Source organism: Candoia aspera, chromosome 18 (genome assembly GCF_035149785.1).
Source record: "Candoia aspera isolate rCanAsp1 chromosome 18, rCanAsp1.hap2, whole genome shotgun sequence".
Lineage (NCBI taxonomy): Eukaryota > Metazoa > Chordata > Lepidosauria > Squamata > Boidae > Candoia > Candoia aspera.
This window is the reverse complement of record NC_086170.1, coordinates 1156172-1174528: the sequence shown is the minus strand read 5'-3', so window position 1 is coordinate 1174528 and position 18357 is coordinate 1156172. Positions and strand designations below refer to the sequence as shown.

The following is an 18357-nucleotide window of genomic DNA, read 5'->3' as shown; positions in this document are numbered from 1 at the left end:
TTAACCTACAGATTCTCCTGTGGGATTGGAATGACTTCGCAAACGAAAAAGAATATATTGCAAAAACCATGTAGGGGTGAGGGGGATTGAACGTGGCTGAATGTACCAATGGGAATACAGGAAAAGCAAAAAACACTTTGATCCAGTCCTACGCAAACGGGAGTGGACACCCTCACTTCCCACTGCAGCGTTATTTTCTACCTATTTAGCACAGCCTCCTGGTATCCTGACCAAATCCTGCAAATTTATCAGGAAGTCAACAGAGGCTGCTTTTGGTCTTCCACCAAGCCCTGTCCAACAGCGGTGGATTTCCATTTATTTCTTCAGTTTATTTCTTGCCGCCCTAACTCAAGCGAGCCGGTCTGGTTAAAAGGTGACGGCGGCTGAACCCATCCGAGGCTGCTTAAGAAAATGGAGAAAAGGGGAAGCGCCCAATCGCACCACCCCTCGTTAACAAGCCAGCAAGGTTTATACAAAAAAAGAGCAATGCGCTGCTTACAAGGCACAAAATTTTCCCAAGACAAACACCAAATGGTGGAACAAAACGGGGAGGCTGCTAATGGGATTCCCACTGGGCTGGAAACACATCCCCTATTTATTTGGGGTATTTATTCAGCTTCCTCCTTCAGGGGATGATAAAAGGGTTGTCAGCCCTCAGGGGTTCAGAGATGTCTGCAGAGCTGCCAATCCCCAAAATCTCTTACATTGTAGGACGGGTGAAACTTCAGTATCTCTCAGCGTCATTTGCTGACTGAAAGAAATTCCCCTTTGGGAAAAGTCCAGGGAGTGCTGGTAGGAAAGTAGAAACAGTCAACGAACAGAAAAAGATGCAGGGATCAAAAGGAAGATGCTTTTCTTTCAACTTAAGTACCTGGGTGGGAACTCAGCTTTTGTCTGCACGAGACAGAATTCTGCTCACAAGCTGCCCACCAGCTGTTTTTAAATGCAACCGGTTCATTTCGCTTCTTCTAAAAACGGATCCGAAAGCACCCCCCTGTGGTCAGCATCCTAAATTTCAGCCCCGAGGAGAATTGCCGCTTTAAAGGAAAATGTCTTACAAATTTCCCACCCCCCCAAACGCCTAACAAGGCTATGAGAAAGCAACACCATGCATAAAGTAACACAATGCCAATGGACATCTGTTGCAACGCTTTCAAGGTGACCCCAAAACTCAACCTTAAAACAGTGTGAACTGTTGGGACTCGGAGGCCTGGTGCCACCAATTTTAATCAAAGGAAACTAGAGGAAGGCACAGAAAGGAAATGGATAGCTGCCGCCATGGGGACTAAATGCAGCAGGAAAACCATCTTTCAAGGCTGGTTTACTGGTCCGCTGTTTAACCCAGACAGATTTAGCGGGGGGGGGGGGGATAGACAAATGCCCCTCCAGTTTTCATCTGACCGGTGACCGGAAAGGGGTGAACGGATGTCCTCAGTTTATCGTCCTCCACCACCACCATCAGAAACAAAATGAAATACAAAATACGAAGAACAAGCCATCTCGGGGGAAGGATGGGGTGGAGTGGGGCAAGGAAGTCAGAGCAACAGGCAGTTAAAACTTCAAAAGGCATATAAAAACCAAAATCTCAGGAAGTCTAACGAAACGCACGTTGGTGCCTGCGATCTCTCCGCGAACGGCGTTCCAGTGCAGTTGGGAGGGGAGCTGCCTCGTAGAGGGGAATGGTCTGCGCCCTACGTCAGAGCGTGCGTGGGTTGTATTCTGGCAATTTCCTGATTTTCTCCTTTTCGGCTTCGCTCTCATCGCGGGCAATGGCCAGGGAGTGCGCGTAGCCCATGGCTACCTGCAAAGAGACGGGACGCTGGTTGGGCTTGCAAGACACGCAAACCCTGGTTAAGAACACAGGACCGTTCTGTTCACACGCTAAGCTCTGCTAAATAAAAAAATTGTATTATGGCTTTACGTGACCATCGTGTTTGCACGGTAAACTAAGATAATTCTTGGCTTATAATGCATCTCCTCAAAGGTAGAGGTTGGGTCTGTTTTGCACATCCTATTGAAGTGCCTGTTGTATATGCATTGCACAATTACAGCTAAGGCACCCGCTCTTTAGTTTGATAAATTCCACTCAGGATGAGGAGATTGAGGTTTTCTTATTAAATGAACCCCGGTGTTTCGAAGGCAGTAACAAAGTGTTTATTTATAGCCTTAGCTTGTAAGAACTGCTTGATAACTTCTATGCAATGCTAACTTTACCGAATTTCTCCAACTACCTCCTTCTTTCCATCCATCCATCCAATCTTTCCTTCCTTCCACCCACCCAAACACTTATATATGTGTTAAGGGTGTGCTGTATTTTTTAAATTCTGGGACATTCATTCATTCATTCATTCATCCATTCATTCAACGTGCATAGCGGCCCATCTCACACTTGACTCTGGGCAGCTCGCATAATTAAAAACAACCAAACAACACAACCAATAAACAAAATACAGGAATCAATTAAAAAAAAAACCCTTTAAAATGAAATCGAGAACCCAATTAAAAACCATAAGAGGCAGGCAGTGCAAGTCACAGATCGATCAGCACAGCCATCGGGCAGGCTCCGAATCATCGCCGGATCCCCAGGCGCGTTAGCACAACCATGTCTTTAGAGCCTTTCGGAAGGCGAACAGGGTGGGGGCCAATCTAACCTCCGGGGGGAAGATGTGCCAAAGGGCGGGCATTGTGACTTTGTCTTGTACCATAAAGAAATACATAAATAATAGTTCAATCCATGAACCCCCAAAAGCCCAACTCAATTTTAGGCTAAGGGCGTTGTGTGGATTAACCTTTCATTTCACATTCTAAAGGACTATTTTAGCTCAGAAATCTGCAAGGGGCAGGCACAACGTTGCCTTGCTCCCAGTTTACCTGTTCTGTGTAAATCCCATCCAACGTTTTCACCTCCTGAGCCGCAGTTGACGACTTCGGCTTGTGGTCTCCGTAACCCTGAAAAAAACAAGGGGAAGGAATCGATCAGAAGGAACCCGGCAGGCTGTTTGTATATTTAACCACAGGTTAAGCTTAGCACCCGCTTGCCCTGACTCTGAATTGGGTGTACCTGAGCCAATGAGATACCCACTCAGTTGCTCCAATAATTCTGTTACGGAAAACTACCTGGAGTTGGGCAGTCAATAAATGTAAACAAATAGATATTTAGGAGGCTGTCAGAAAAGGACGAAGATTCATGGCACCAAATAACCTTAAGAGACTATCAAACAGGACTTTCCACAGCACGGAGACGTCTACCAATAAATACCCAGATCAAAAGCTTGTTTTCTAAAAAAACACCTGCTTATTTTCTGTGACAATGTGCTCCTTCGTGCCGAATGCCTCTTCTGAGAAACAGCAGGCAGACCCCAAAGCGTCCAGTGCTTTAAAGGGCTTAAAGACCCACGAACAGCACGGAGGTGCGAAGGAAGGGTAGCAAGGATCCAGAAACAAATGCCCTTACCTACACCTTTGCGTGGGATAAGCGACTGGCAGGCGGAGGGGAACCCCCCCCCCCATTGAAGAATCTCTGCTCCCTGGAGTTTTCCACCTCATCCCCCCATTTTCCTCCTGGCATTTTTCAAGTGGGGAAATCTCCATGCACTTCAGAGAGAACAGATGCCACCTCATCGGGTTATAAGCCACGCATGCGTCCGGCAGACGCACCGAGCAAGAGGGGGCTCCCCACGATCCAGGCCGTGGCATCAGCCCACCCGCCTCTTACCAGCTCTCCAAAGGTCGGGGAAGGCCCCCAGCTGATTGTGCTCTCATCCGCTGCCGCTATAATGCTGCTCTTCCTGAAACGGAGGCAGAAGTTTACCGGTGAAGGGCCGTAGATGCTTCCCGGAAGATCCACCCGGAATGGAATTCAGCAGAATGGTGGGATACAAATTGAGAGAAGGCCGCCTGCTGCCCTCCAGATGTTTCAAACGACAGCTCCCTTAAACCCCAGCCGATGGCTGGATTATGGGAGTTGTGCAGGAGAACTTCAGCTCTTCCTCTAGGACCAGGGAAAAAGGTACCCCCCAATTTTTCTGGCTTAGAAAAGAAGCACGTGCATTCTGGGCTGGCCAAAACTGGACACGTTCACAAGAGAAGGGGAACATTCTGCTCCTTTGCCATTACAGGAGGTCCTCGTTTAATAACCACTCTTTCAGCGACCATTTGAACTTATGACGGTGCTGAACAAGCGGTGGTTATGACCAGACCTTGTATTTACAGCTGTTGCAGCGTCTCACGGTCACCTGATTGCAATTTGCAGCCTTCTCTGCCGGCTTCCCACAAGCAAAGTCAACGGGGACGCTGGCAGGAAGTCGGGGCCATACGAGGTCCTCGCTTAACAACTGGCATCACTAAGTGGGGCAGTCACATGGTTTTTCGATTTGCAACTGCGTCGCTTAACAAAGGAATTTCCGGTCCCAATTAGCATAGTTAAATGAGGACTACTTGTATTTATTTATATTTAATTTACAGCTTTCCTATTGTCATCCAAAGAAAATGTTCAGGGTAGCTGGTAAAAATGAGAAGCCGTATGAACGAACAACACCATAGTGAACACTTCATAAAAATAGAGCTGACGGGAAATGTATGGGAATGGGAAATTTAAAAAATGGGGAATTTTTAAAAATGGGATACACACACACACACACCCCATTTAAAAACTTCATCTTGTCCCAGAAAGGCTACTGAGAGACTTATATGCCCTTCTTTCTTCACACACACACACACACACACACACACACACATGAAGAAAGGAGGACATATAAGTCTCTCAGTAGCTTTCTGGGACAAGATGAAGCGTTAAGTTTAATTCCAAATTTAACTCTGGACTTCCAAGTAGCAAAAGTAGCCTTTGAAAGAACAGCATAAAAACTGAAAAGGGAACTTTCCCATCTTCTGCATACCCATTTTTTCCCCCTGGTAGTTCAAAAAAGAAGAATAAAATATCTCCTTACCCACAAGACAAACTACGGATCTTCCAGCCACATAGATCCTGCACAGTTTTGGGGTACATTGTTGACTCCCGGGAAGTGTTCGTTGCTCCCCAGAAAAACAGGCCTCCTGCAACAGGCACAAAGGGGGAAATATTTTTTACAGCTTGCGTGCATCATTCTCCTTGAGGCTATTAGCGGACAAGTGTCCTGCCAATTTAAAGACACGTTAAATTCAGATTTTCTCTGTTAGCAAGAGAGAGAACGGTGCTGAATTGCAGTAACTGGAGATATCCAATAATATTAAAACAGGCCACAGAGAAAAAAGAACCCTTCCTTTGGATATACTGACGGCAGGATCTTGCAAAAACGATGTTTGTTTTTTAACTCAAAGGGCCCCATATTTGGGCGAATCAGAGGCACGGCTTACCTGTTTCGCTGACCGCGAAAGAGCAGGTGTAGCCTGCGTAGATCTGCGCAGCCCCACGGCCTGGGAAGTCGAAAAGCTTCACTAACCGTGGCACCATCTCGTCCCGCTGCTCGGCGTGTCCCAATCGGCCGTAACCGCCGAATCCCCAGGAGAACACGCGTTTCTGTGAGTCCAGGATGAGCTGAATAGAGACAGGAGATTGTGAATTATTAAATCATTATTAATATTATTATTCATTAAAAGCTGGATTGAAGAGCAGGATTTTTTAAAAAAGGGGGTTGAAGCTGAGATTGGAAAATGCTCCAAGGTCGAAACATTCTTCTACTTTGATCTTTCTGAAAAGGTTCCAGAGTCAGAACAGCTACTTCCAACGTAGGTGGAAAAGTTTTGGCCTCAAAACAGGCCATTTTGGCCTCTATTCTGCATTTTGAATGGCCTGTTTTGAGGTCAGAATGCTTCAGCGGTGTTGGAAGGCAAGGCTTCAGTTTGAAATATTTTGCACGCTTCTAGCTTTCTCTGACCACTGACAGCCAGATCCTATTAACCGGCCAAGCCTGACCAGATGTTTCCACCTTTGGCAGTGAAAACAGCAGAGCAACGATTTAAAATCTCGTTCCTCGCCCACTCCGATATGCTGCAATGTGTCATAACAGCAAGAAACGGCTGTTTAAAAGTTAGCGCGCCATCCCTTCTCCAATCCGCTGACCCACCTGTTTTTCTACAGCAAGTGTTTGCCGCTGAACACAAACAATGGCACACAGCGAGAGAGTTACAACCCTTACCGTGTGGTTGGCACCACAAGCCACATCTCTCACAACGATGTTTGGGACGGGCAGGATCTGACCATCTTTGGTCTTCTCGATGAAGATGGCAACACGGCGGGGAACCAGTTCGCAGTCGTATTCTATCCTCTGGGCTCGGGCAATGAATTTCCCATCTGAATTGTGGCCTGTTGGGGGGCAGAAAGATCCAAGCTAAGGGGGCCCCCTCTGCTTCCTCTCCCCACACGCATTCAAAGCTGCAGAGGACGTACCCAGCTGTCCATATTCAGGACAACCAAATGAGTAGAGATTCCCTTTACAATCCATGATCATGCTGAATTCCGCACCGCAAGCCACCTTGGTGATCGGCTGGCCGTTGTACATGATCTAAAAAAACCAAAACGGGATTTAAGGAAGGCTGGAAAAGACACTTCCCTCCACAGGGTCGGGAAGGCTGGCTTTGTTTCACGCCACGCTAAAAAAGGGAGTGGCAGAAATGCGACGCAAACCGGTTATTACCTATACACGAAGACTACCATGATCAAGTATTTAGACTCAAATCTCGGAGCCCGCCGTGGAAACTTGGGCAGCGATTAGCCAGAGAAGACTTTGACATTGAGACAGCACGGTGCCAGGAGTGGGCAACTTCTAACCCAGACCTGTTTAATTTAGCGCCTGATCCAGCACAACGCCCTTACGGCTTTGATCTCCCAAGGAAAACTGGACTGCGCTTAATTGGATTCAAACTAATCACGGCAGGTGCCAATACTGGAAACATAAATGGGGGCTGGCTGATAACCCTAGCTGTGACTGTGGGAATGTCCTGCAAACTTTACACCACACCGTGATGGAGTGCCCCCTCAGGAGGTTTCCCGGCTCCCTGCAAGAACTGCATCATCTTAAGGGCACTGCTGTCCAACGGCTAAACGATCTAGCTGTCCGGCCATAGGCTTAGAAACTTTAGTAACCGCTCATACATAACTTAACTTATTCGTAATTTTATTCACCATTTGTACTGCGTGTTCTTAAAACAATTTGTTGTCCCAATGTCCTATATTTTATACGCTTTTATACATTGTGATTTTTATGCAACTGTGCTGCAAACAAATGCTGTGCTACTTTGCTATCAGCACAAGCCTGTGCAAATTCTGATTATTAATATGGATTTCCTTCGCTCCTACCACAGATCTGATCCCGAATTCTTTTGAAGAGCTGAGGGAATGTGTCCAGTTCAGGGGATATTTTTTACAACCAAAACTGGTAATTCAGATACCAAGAGATGGGGAAACAGTCCCACGTGGAGGGAAAGCTGAATTGGGAACAGCTTAGTAAATGTTGCTGCTGTATTTAAAGCCTGCCATCGTTACCTGTGTGGGGCTGGGAACGGCATCTGTCTGGTTTCCCAAGCCTAGCTGCCCCATCTTGTTCTCTCCAAAGGCAAAGACAGACCCATTCTCTAGGATGCGAAGATGAAAAAGTTCTTTTTTATTCCACCTTACAGATGCTAAATAATAACCTGCCTCAACACACAGCTCAAATGGACCTTAAGTCGAGGCAGTCCTCGACTTACGACCACAATTGGAATTGGAACTTCTATCGCTAAGCAAGGAGGTTTTTAAGTGAGTCACACTCAATTGTATGACTTTTTGCCATGGTCGTTAAACGAATCACCATGTCATTAAGCAAATTGGCTTCCCCCATTGACTTTGCTTGCTGGGAAGGTTGCCAATGGTGATCACATGACCCTGGGACGCTGCAAGGGTTGTAATTACATGCTGGTTGCCAAGTGCCCGAATTATGATCACAGGGACTCTGTGACAGTCTTTGGTGCAAGGACCAGCTGCAAGTCACTTTTTAGCACTTTTGTAACTTCAGTCACTAAACAAATGGTCGTTAAGTCGAGGACTACCTGAATATCCATCCCTGCCTCTCCTTTTAAAACTTCCCCCTCCAGTTCTCTCTTCATACTCCAGGGCCCGTCAGCCTCCTTTCTTTAATTTTATTTACGCTGCCTAAATTCCTCTTTTTCCTCTAGACACCTTTTTACCGTGTCTCAAAATCTTCCATGTGCACCCAATGCCACCTGATCTTCACCCCATTAAGCCCTTGTGCCATGCTCCCCCCCTTAAACCAACATTATTTCCGCCAGATGTTCTGCTGCTGTTTTCCTCTGAGCAGCTGGACAGTTGGTGAAGAAGGCAAGACACAGAGACCGGCGCAGAGCCTGCCATACCTGTCAGGGCCAGGGTGTGGTTGCGTCCACACGCTGCCGAAACGACCATCTCGCTGCTCAGCACCTCGATGGGCTTGGGGGCATCCACGCGCTTGGTATCTCCGTGGCCCAGCTGTCCTTTGTCGTTCCGTCCTGCAGAGACACGGGGAAAGGGGGGAACACGCAGCTTGTGAATGCTCCGTGCCTCTTTCCAAGGGGATCTTGCTAAATCCAATTTTGTACGTTTGTGCTTTTGTGAAAGCACCAAAGTGTTAAATTTGCCTCTAAAAACAATTAAAAGATAAATCACTTGCAAAAAAAAAAAAAAAAAAAAAGATAGAGATATCTTGCTAGATCAAACTCCAGCTAAGACACGTATCAATGGAGAAAGACTCACCCCAGCTCCAGAGCTTCCCCTCGACGGAGATGAAGAGGCTGTGGGCGGCACACGGCCCCGAAATTACTGTCCGGACTTGGACTCCTGAGAGACATCCATACCTGTGCGGTCCCCACAGGTTTTGGCCAAGGTTGCGGTAAGCGGCTGCAATTATTATGATGATTATTAATTCGAATTCATTATAGCCACCCAACTTTAATGGACTCTTTGCCGCCAACAAAATCAAAACACTATAAAAACCATTAAAATACACAGCCACGCAGGCAGCCGCAATAATCAGAAAAGCCACATGAATCACAACAGCCCCAATACATGAATGCAATAAATCAGGAACATTTGAAAAGATCAAGTGCCAAGGGATGTGCCACCATCCAGGTGAGTTTATCTCAAGTGCTCCTTTGAAGAAAGATTTTAGGAAAAGTTCTTTGCAAAGCAACTGACAAGCAGGAGCAACACTGGGAAAGAATAGTTCATTTCACGCGACATGTTAAACTGGAGCATTTTAACCATAGCTTGTTTGTGGCTAAATGTGTTGCATGGCCCTAGAGAATTGGGGCAAACACAGAAAATAAGGAAACAGGTTAAGGGCGCGAACACAGCTTTGTAGACCGCAGCACTTTATTATTACTATTTTAAAAGGCAGTTTAATGTTGGGCTGCTGTGAGGTCTCCTCTGTTGTTGAAAGAGATTTTGCGGTGGCTGTTCACAATTCAGTTTTATGTTGTTTTGTTTTTAAATTATTTTGAACAACACTTAAAATGTCAGCCAGTTAAGACTCTCTTTTGTCACTTAAGGGACAGCAGACAGACATTGGAAATAGTAATTAGTGAACATGCAGAATTTGTAGGGTCTAAAGCACAAGGTATCTGCATGCTTTGGATTAAAACTTCCACAGTCCCTGATTACAGAATCCCCAGCTTGGGCTTTCCACTGGAAGTTCCAGAAATGAATTTTCTTGGGTTCTAAGTGGGAAGAAAAACAGATTCTGAAAGGACTGAAGTTTGTTTGTGCATTTTATATGCCCGTTTACTGCGCCTCCCCAGCCAGAGTCGGCCCCGCTCCTGGTTTGTCTTGCTGAAGATTACAGGCTGAGCTGAGCTGTCTTTTACCAGACACCAAAACAAAGGGGCTCAGTCTGGCTTGGAGACCGACAACGTCAGCGCTGAGAGAAGAGAAGTTCTGGGATGCAAACACCGCCTTCTGGACGGGACCCGCTGCACGAGATTTATGTGATTTGCCCTGAACTGTTGATGAAAAGAGCTCCTTAAACTGCGAGTTCAGGAGCCATTAAAGTAAAATTAGAACCAGCACCGAAATAAAAGAGGTCCCTGTATTGAAAATTAGGGCGTGCTGTTCCAGGCCTGCTTTGTGACGGAAGCAATGGGTCGATCATGCAGCCCAGCCAACCCCACGGAGTTGTTGCAAAGATAAGAGAAAGGAGGAATTAATTATGCTGCCCAGAACATCTGATGCAAACTTAACACACAAAGCTTTCTAGAGATTTGCTAAAATTGCTTAAGTTGTATTAGAACTTTCTACATCAGTAAGAGACTGTGAGGGTGCAAAAAGGAAAGTCATTCGTTCCTAAAGTCGAAATAACTGCAAAAAACACGGTCAAACAAGCTGCATTAAATATTGTTGGCTGCTGGAAACCAGAAGATTCTGGTTTGGCTCTTGCAGAGCCGGTTGGCCTGTCTCGGGGCACTTTCAGGTTCACACAACTGAATGCTCATCCGTGCAAAAATAGTTATCTCTGAATAACCAAGCCTTGTCCCCAGCGTGTTTCTTGTTCCTGGCACCGTGAAGATTTAGCACAGTACTCTTGCTGATTTTTGTCACGAAGGCTGAGTTTTAATGACAAGTTTAATGACTTATTATTAAGACGACAACTTGGGCTTGGACTGACCAATGAAGAGACTGGGTGGGAGTTTAGTATGTTCCCCCACCCCAAAATACAGAGCCTCGAATGCGGAAAAGGCGTACGTTCTCCACGCAATTCCAGCCAGTCACCAAGATCAATAGGAAGAATAAATCCTGCAATTCTACATCTTCTTTCACTCAGCTGCACAATACGGCGCAGAAAGCTAACGATTTATTTTGAATTAGGAACTGCTGTTTTCGATTTCCCCAGCCCTCCATCCTTGGTTTAAGCTGGCTAAAATGATTTCTGTATTTTTTGCAGCCTGTTTTCTGGGAGGCTCAATGCGCACTCTTGCGATGTGTTTATTTAAGAGGGGCAGCACTCAAGGGAATAAATGCACGCGCTCACCGCTGCGGACTGCAAAGTGGTGTTTTAGATTGCGCCTAGCATAAGAGTCTAATGGAACCCATTAAAGAAACTAACCCTAAAAACAACGGAACTTGTCAGAATCCAGTAACAGATGTTCTCTTAGAAATATCTGCCCCAGCCACAGCTGGCTGGAACAGTTGCCTTCCTAAATTATGCTTACACGCAGGAAGATGTGCACCATCAGCTCATTCTACCTAGAAATTTGTGCACTCACAGCTACGCACCTTGCTGCTTTGGCACTTCCTTCCGGCCAATCAAGTCCCAGTTTGTGGCCCCAAATATCAGAAGCTGACCTTTACATTTCGAGCCTTCAAGTTTCTGAAAAGGAGAAAAAGAACGACATTGAGGTGCATCAAGTTTTGGGAACCCAGGAGGGCTTGAATTAAGAGCTAAGTTGGATGCCCGGAATACAAGCTGAAATCCCCAGCAGAAAACAGTGGATTTGATTTTGCATCCAGAAAAGATGCAATTGTAGCCCATAACAAAAATAAAAGGCAAAACCCTGCCTTTACAAAACAGGAAACATTGACAGCCAAAGCCGCTGCTTTATGACTTTTTAATCCGCGGAAACCTTGCTAGTGAAACACAGAAATGGGTCAGACACCAGTGCAAAATGTCTGTGGTCACTCCTCATCCAGGAGAAAAATGAAGGGGATCAGATTAAAAGGATGCAGGAGTTTCCCAAATCCTTTCTGTGAATGCATCTGCAGTTTGGAAAAAAATTAAGCTTGCAGATGACCCGAGCATCTTTGCCGTTAAAAAAAGCAAATGCTTGAAAAAGGGCCCATATCAGCAACCGAAAGCTAGCTAACAAGATGCTAAAATTTTAGTCCTGAATCTCAGTCTGTACGCTGCTCTGGGGAACTTTCAATTTTCTCTGTAGTTGAGGAGGACCGCTGGGGAGGAACATCGTAAGAGCCAGAAAAGGGTGTTTTCGTCAACTTGATTTTTTTAAATTAATGAATAAAGGCAGCCTTTGGCCGCTTCTTAGCACTCTGAAAAGCAGGATGCAGGCAGAAAAAGGGGGGAGAGAAATGCTGGAGGGGCTTGGTACCCAGCAGAAAGTGTCACCACCGTAGCAGGGAGGAGGAGGTGGGTGATGCCTTCCAGCTGGACAGGGGCACCCAGTTTATTCTCTAAATGGAGCTTCCTTCTTTACCATTAAGAGCAGCAGCTTCCTTTTTTCCCCAGAAAAAAGCATGCCTAGACCCATTTCCCAGAGAGCAAGACCGATCCCCTTACAATGCGTTCCTTGGTGTGCTCCGGCTCGCTGACCACCACGGCGGCCTGGGGCGGCTGCAAGCCAGGTGGACTCTGCTGTTCTCCAGCCCCTCGCCCGCCTCCAGGCCGGGGTGCCTTCTTGCTCCCTCCGGGGGCCGAGGGCAGGGGCAATGCCAGCCCATCCTGCTCCTCTCCGCTGCTGCCCCCTCCCCCGTTGTTGCTGCTGCCGCTGCTGCTACCCCCACCACTGCGGTTCTTCTTCTTGGCTGTCAGCGGGGCCCCGCGTCCCGTGCCAGCCCGTTTGCGAGCTGCACCGGTGCCATTCCCGGAGCTGGCTCCATCTGCCTTCCGCCGGGGCATCTTCTGAGTCTCCTAGACTGGTTGTCCTCCTCTGCCAAAAACAGAAAAGAAAGTAAGAAGGCAGAAAAGCAGGCATCAACTGGGACCGGAATTTTGGTTGCTAAGCGAGGTGGTCATTAAGTGAATCCGACCTGAACTTATGACTTCTGCGGTGGCCGTTGAGTGAATCACCACAGGCATTAAGCAAATCATGTGGTTCCCCACTGATTTTGCTTGCCAGAAGTCAGTCAGGAAGGTCAAAAATGGAAATCATGTGACCACAGGATGCTGTGATGGCCGTAAGTGTGAGGACTGGTTGTAAGTCAGTTTTTTCAGCACCGTTGTAATTTTGAATGGTTGTTAAATAGGCGTAAGCCGAGAATTACCTGCAAGACCAAGGCCCCCCGTCTTCCGTCTGCCCACACCCTCAAATGTGCTGCAAGGCTATGGGTCCCGTATTTGCACTTCTCTTTACACGGGTGTGTGTGTAATTTTTTATTATTTATTATTCATACAGAGGAGTTTGCTTAAGGACACACTCCTGCATTTCATGGGACTGAATACCTGGATGCATGTGCATAAAACCACAAAATCGAGGGCCCATTAAATCAAATGGAATGTGTTTCCAAGGAAGTCCCCATATCTTAAAGGGGCCAAGTTTGAAAAACACAGACATGCTGAATTAATCCTAACATGGAAGTACCTTTAAACTAAAAATTAAGGTAGAAACAGGAAGAGCCACATCTCAGATTTGTTCTTCCCTCTCCCCGCCAGAAAATGAGTTTATATCTTACAAACAAGGCGATTCCTCCCTCAGACAATCCCAAACTAAAGACAATAAAATATAACACGGCCCAAGCTGTAACCCTTGAAGGGAAGAAAACCCCGTTTGATCTCTCTTCCTCATATATTGCTTATTTCCCCTTAAAAATGGGGAAGTCTGCCGAGCTGAAGTAAAAAAAAAAAAAAAAAAAGCTCCATTAATAGTTTGGCTCCTCATAAAACTAAAACAAAATATAGGTATTTAAAAAATGATTCCTGCATTAGGGCTTCCCTCAGAGGAGGAGAGAATAAGCTAAATAAATTGGAAGTCCAGACAGGGAAAGAAAATGAAATATATGACCGGGGGGAGGGGGGGGCCTTCTTAAAAATTTCCCGCATTCTGTCTTGCTTCTGGCTGAGAGGGGCAGGAAGACCCTCCCCAAATCCCACCCAAAGCGGCTGAAGTGGGCCCCCCGGCGGGTCTGGCCTGCCTTCGCCCCCTCCCCGGACAAGGCCCGAAGCCCCCCAGGCGGGCAGCAGGCCAGCCCAAGCAGAAGCCCCGCCCCTGGCCCAGACGGGCATCCTCTGCCAGGCTGGCATGCAGCACTCACCAGAGGGGGTGAGTGGAAACCAGGGCTAGCTGGGGGGCTGAGGTGCCACACAAGCCCAGCACGCTGAACTCCGGGTCCTCGGGGGACCCTGACCCACCACACTAGCCACGATTAGAAACCTGGCTTGGCTGAGCCAACTGAGAAGTAGAACTAGCCACAATTAGAAATCTGGTTAAGCTGAACCAACTAAAAGTAGAACTAGCTATGATTAGAAACCTGGCTTGGCTGAGCCAACTTAAAAGAACTAGCCACGATTAGAAACCTGGCTTGGCTGAGCCAACTGAGAAGTAGAACTAGCCACGATTAGAAATCTGGTTAAGATGAACCAACTAAAAGTAGAACTAGCTATGATTAGAAACCTGGCTTGGCTGAGCCAACTTAAAAGAAGAACTAGCCACGATTAGAAACCTGGCTCAGATGAACCAACATGACTCAGGTGCTGAATTCAGCCATGTTCTGAGGGACACAACCCCTGGATCGTCACATCCTCTGAGGAAGGTGAGACCCCGAAAGAGGGGGTCGAGCGGGCTGTTGCATGTGGGAAAATAAGCGGGAATAAATTTACTAAGTTCATTAGGGTTAAATTGTAAAGGGGGCAGCTGAGAGCCCCCTCTGGGTTGGCATCCCAGCTGGGTGTCCGGGACGTTTGGAAAAATGGGGGGCAGCAACTCTGAACCTGAATGGACAAAAATGGGGTACTTTATTAGGAACATTTGCATTTTCTATCGCAAAGCAGGGCAAAGGAGGGAGAGGAGAACTGGGGTGGGCTCAATTCCTTGGCCAATTTATAAAGATATATAGGAAAAAGTGGCCAATATTCCTTCACCTCCCCCAAAAAACTTTTTAGGGGCAGGAAACCTGAATCCTGCAAGCTGAGATGACTACCAGGCCCATATTGTCTCCAAGCCAGGTTTGGGCTGGGGGTTGAGGGCAACGAAGCCCCTCCCTCACCCCAGAGAAAAGGAGGACACCAGGTGAGGCAAGCAATCTCCCTTGGCAAATCCAGCCACAAAACCCAGGTTAGGAAAGAGTGAAAGGGGGCATTTGCAACCTGGGCCGATCTCCCCCGCCACAGCTTAATTTTGGCATATAAAAGGAGGCTAACTGCAATCTAGCCAAGTTGGGGGGGGGACTGATTCCAATACAACACAAATACTTAATTTAATTAACTCCATCCTTTCACTGCGGGGTGCAATGCAACGCTCCCCTTTCCTAACTTCAAAATTTCCTTCTCATCTTCACTTTGCAAGGCTGGGATGCTTGCAGTACCGCCAGTTGTAATCCAGGTTTTTTGGGGGGAGCCAACAGGACCCCAAAGTGATACTTGCCCACTTTAAAAGAGGGCCCGTCGTGCCTCCCTCACGTCTGCACGCCACCTTCCGAGTTGGGGACCGGGTGCACGCTGCGGGTATTTGGGGAGAAGCCTCCCTCCTCCAGGCCCTCACAGACCCCCTCAACAGCCCCCCCATCCGCGTCCCTCCCCAAGGAAGCCCCCCCTTTCAGGGCTTTGCAAGGGAGGATCCCCCTCTCTTTCGGAGCCCCCCAGGCCTCTCCTGAAGCCCCCTCCCCGCCAAGCCCTTTGTGCACTGCCATGTTCCCCACAAGTTTTTTTCTACACCCCCCCCCAAATACCTGCTGCTTCTGCTGCACGGCCCCACGCAGGGAATTTCTGCAAAACTCCAAATTCTCAAGAAATCATGATACGGGGGAGGCGGTTCCCCCAAGCTTGCAAACTTTTGGCCCGGGGAGGGGAGAAGCCATCGCAGGCTAAGTTTTGAGTTGAAAAAGCCCAATTTTCGCGCCGGACCCTTCTCCCCACAAAGCCCGCAGTCGAACAAAGGGGAGGAGAGCCGAAACGCGTCGCCCCCCCCCGAGACGCATTTTAATGCGAATAAGGCAACTTCACCCCAAAACCTCGAACAATGCAAGATTCCCGGCGAAGCAGGCTGAAAAAAACCCGCCCCCCCACTATTGCAACAGAAACAGCATGCAATACTCACCCGGTCCAAAGAGAGTTGGCCCCCGCGCCCAAAAAACGCATTCCTGGCACCTTTCAGAAGCCCCCCACCCGGGTCTCTCCCCCAATCTGCAAAAACACGCAGGCCTTCTCCAAACAGAATTGCAGGTAATTTTCATTAAAATCGACCACCAACCTCTTTCCTCCCGATTAGGACTTATTTCGCAAATGCAAGGAATTCGCTTCTCCCCCCCCCAAAAAAAAACCAGACGCCCCTTCGCGCTTTATTTTCCTGTCCTTCCTTCCTTCCTCGCTGCTTTTTAATCTTTTTTTTCCCCTTAAACCCACCTTCTCTTTTCTTCACTTTTTGGGCTGGGCCTTTGCCCCGAGAGTCCCGAATATAACCACCTCCTCCTCCGGCCCGCCCCCCCCTTCCTGGCCTAAAAAATCGCCTTGCACCTGCCTTTCTTCTGTTTTCTGGCTTTGCACAAAATCGGGGAAGAAAAAAAATGCAAAGAAACTTTGCAGCCTTCTGGGTCTCACGCCGTCTTCTGGGGAGGGGTGGGCTGGTCTTTCCCCCCTCTCGAAAATGCTTCTTTGCAAAATTATATTCCTCAATGCAAGTTGAGAATTATTAGACCCCCCGCTCCAGCGTCCCTTCAACCCCCCCTCCCCGTTTCCTCTGTCTGCCTTTTTTTTTTATTGATTTGAACAATGGGACCTCTGTCTGTCTCCGATTAAACCACGTGGATCCGCCTTCCTTCCCCTTTTTTTAAAATTCACCCCCCTCCTGAGTCTCCCCCCCCCCCGCCAATCTTGCAAAAAACGTACTCAACTTTAACCTCCCAATTGTAGTGGGCATCAGATTGCAAGCTGGCTGCAATGCAAGAGTGGAGCGAAAATGATTTGGAGGGGGGGGGAGAGAAAAGAAAGCAAGCTTTGAAATCTTTTAATGTTTTGCACTACTTCCTGTGAAAGGGTGGGGATCAAAAAACGGCTTTTGCAGAGCCCACCCACCAGATATACTTAAAATATAAATAGGAGCCGCCAGCACAAAACAGAAACACATGTACGGGCAGGAAAAGGAGAAAAAATGGGGAGTTCGTCTGAAAGGGCCCAGTTGCATCTGCACAGCACCACCTTAAGGACGGGAAGACTCCAAGGAGAGACGCTGGTTTGAGAAAAAAAAATACATATCGTCATCTTTGGAAATAAAACTCCGGCGGGGAAGCCCGAGCGTTTATTTGCAACCCTCATTTGCAAAAGCCACCCATTCTTAGCCATCCGCAAGGGCATAAATAGGCATTTTTTAAAGCAACAGCGGAGTAGCTTTGTTACGGCCGAACGGAAAGCAACGAAGCCAGCGTCTGGATCAGACAGAGCTCATGTTCAGGTCCGATAATTAGAAGGAAGAGGCACGCGATGCTTTTCGTGGGGCCAGAGCAAAGCGGGAAGCAAGCTTGGGAGTTCGCTTTACTTTTCTCAGGTTTCAGAAAATTGAAAACACCCCCCCCCCTTTGCCAAGGTGAAGAGGCAGGATGGCAAATCTTAGACCCCCCAGTGGAAATTTTCCATGGATCTCTTTTAGTGCCTGCACGGAGAGGATAAATCACGTTAAGCAGAACCAAAGAGATTTTGCAGAATTCCCCACCAAGGACCGCAGGGCGTCCCTGCCACCACCACCCCTGCTAGAACCGGGAAAATAATAAAATTTTTTGTTCTTATGTCATGTTGAGAAATCTGTCTTGCAATCCTACCCCTGTTTTGTTCCATCACAGCAGCCCCACCGCTGGCCACATCTCCAAACCAGCTGGAGAAATGTCTGTCCTCTTCTGGGTCCTGAGATCGAGGTGGGCCTGCAGACAAGAGGTAGGCAAATATTCCAGCAGAACCAGTTAAAACCAGTTGCGGGAGGGATGCTGGGAAGACGAGAGGGTGCCTGTGCAGTCGAGGCTGAAAGATGCAGATATGCGGCTGGCTCGTAAATCCCTCGGCTGCTTCTGCGAGGTTCAAAATAATGATCACTTCTGTGTTGCGTGGAAGCTGTCTTAACTTGTTTAATTGCGCTGGGTGTGTCTGGAGTTTTTGCTCCAGGCACAAAGTGGGGAAAACTTGTATTAAATAATCCCTAGATCAGGTCTGGTCTGATTTTATGCATTTTCTCTCCCCATCTGCATCTTGGCTGTCTGTATATGCGGTCTAGATTTGCAAAGTCAGGTCAGATACTTTGATGCATAATGAAAACAGAACTGTTTGGTAATGTTTGGTTCAGAACATAATGTCAGACTATTTACCCATGAAATTCAGTGTTGCTGCTTTATATAATCGTAGATGCTGGCTGGGGAATTCTGGGAGTTGAAGTCCATACATCTTAAAGTTGCCAAGTTTGAAAAACACCACTTTGGGCAAAGACCCAGCTCTCTGGAGAAGGTTCTAATGCTGGGAAAGGTGGAAG

General features: G+C 47.5%; 1 protein-coding gene across 2 annotated transcripts; it reads right to left on the bottom strand.

The window, feature by feature from the left end:
* Positions 1 to 1362: 1362 nt before the first annotated feature.
* On the bottom strand, positions 1363 to 16548 carry RCC2 (regulator of chromosome condensation 2). 2 transcript variants are annotated; one of them, XM_063317315.1, is made up of 13 exons: positions 16251 to 16548; positions 12255 to 12624; positions 11237 to 11330; positions 8723 to 8866; positions 8347 to 8478; positions 7481 to 7569; positions 6386 to 6500; positions 6135 to 6301; positions 5353 to 5533; positions 4947 to 5052; positions 3716 to 3788; positions 2872 to 2949; positions 1363 to 1801 (listed from the first exon to the last, which is right to left on the bottom strand). In XM_063317315.1, the coding sequence occupies exons 2-13, from the start codon at positions 12591 to 12593 to the stop codon at positions 1697 to 1699; spliced, it is 1623 nt and encodes a 540-aa protein (XP_063173385.1). In that variant the 5' UTR covers positions 12594 to 12624; positions 16251 to 16548; the 3' UTR covers positions 1363 to 1696. The 2 variants fall into 2 exon arrangements, with proteins under 2 accessions (XP_063173385.1, XP_063173387.1); XM_063317317.1 differs by lacking the exon at positions 3716 to 3788 and having other exon boundaries at positions 1675 to 1801.
* Between the last annotated feature and the right edge of the window lie 1809 nt (positions 16549 to 18357).

What these genes read in the sequence shown, in the direction of transcription:
- RCC2 (XM_063317315.1), bottom strand. Translation starts at nt 12,593, where the DNA reads ATGCCCCGGCGGAAGGCAGATGGAGCCAGCTCCGGGAATGGCACCGGT. An exon ending in GGGGAAGCTCTGGAGCTGGG is followed by an intron (nt 8,479 to 8,722) that starts GTGAGTCTTTCT and finishes GTGTCTCTGCAG; the next exon opens with GACGGAACGACAAAGGACAG. An exon ending in TTTCGCGGTCAGCGAAACAG is followed by an intron (nt 5,053 to 5,352) that starts GTAAGCCGTGCC and finishes TGCCTGTTGCAG; the next exon opens with GAGGCCTGTTTTTCTGGGGA.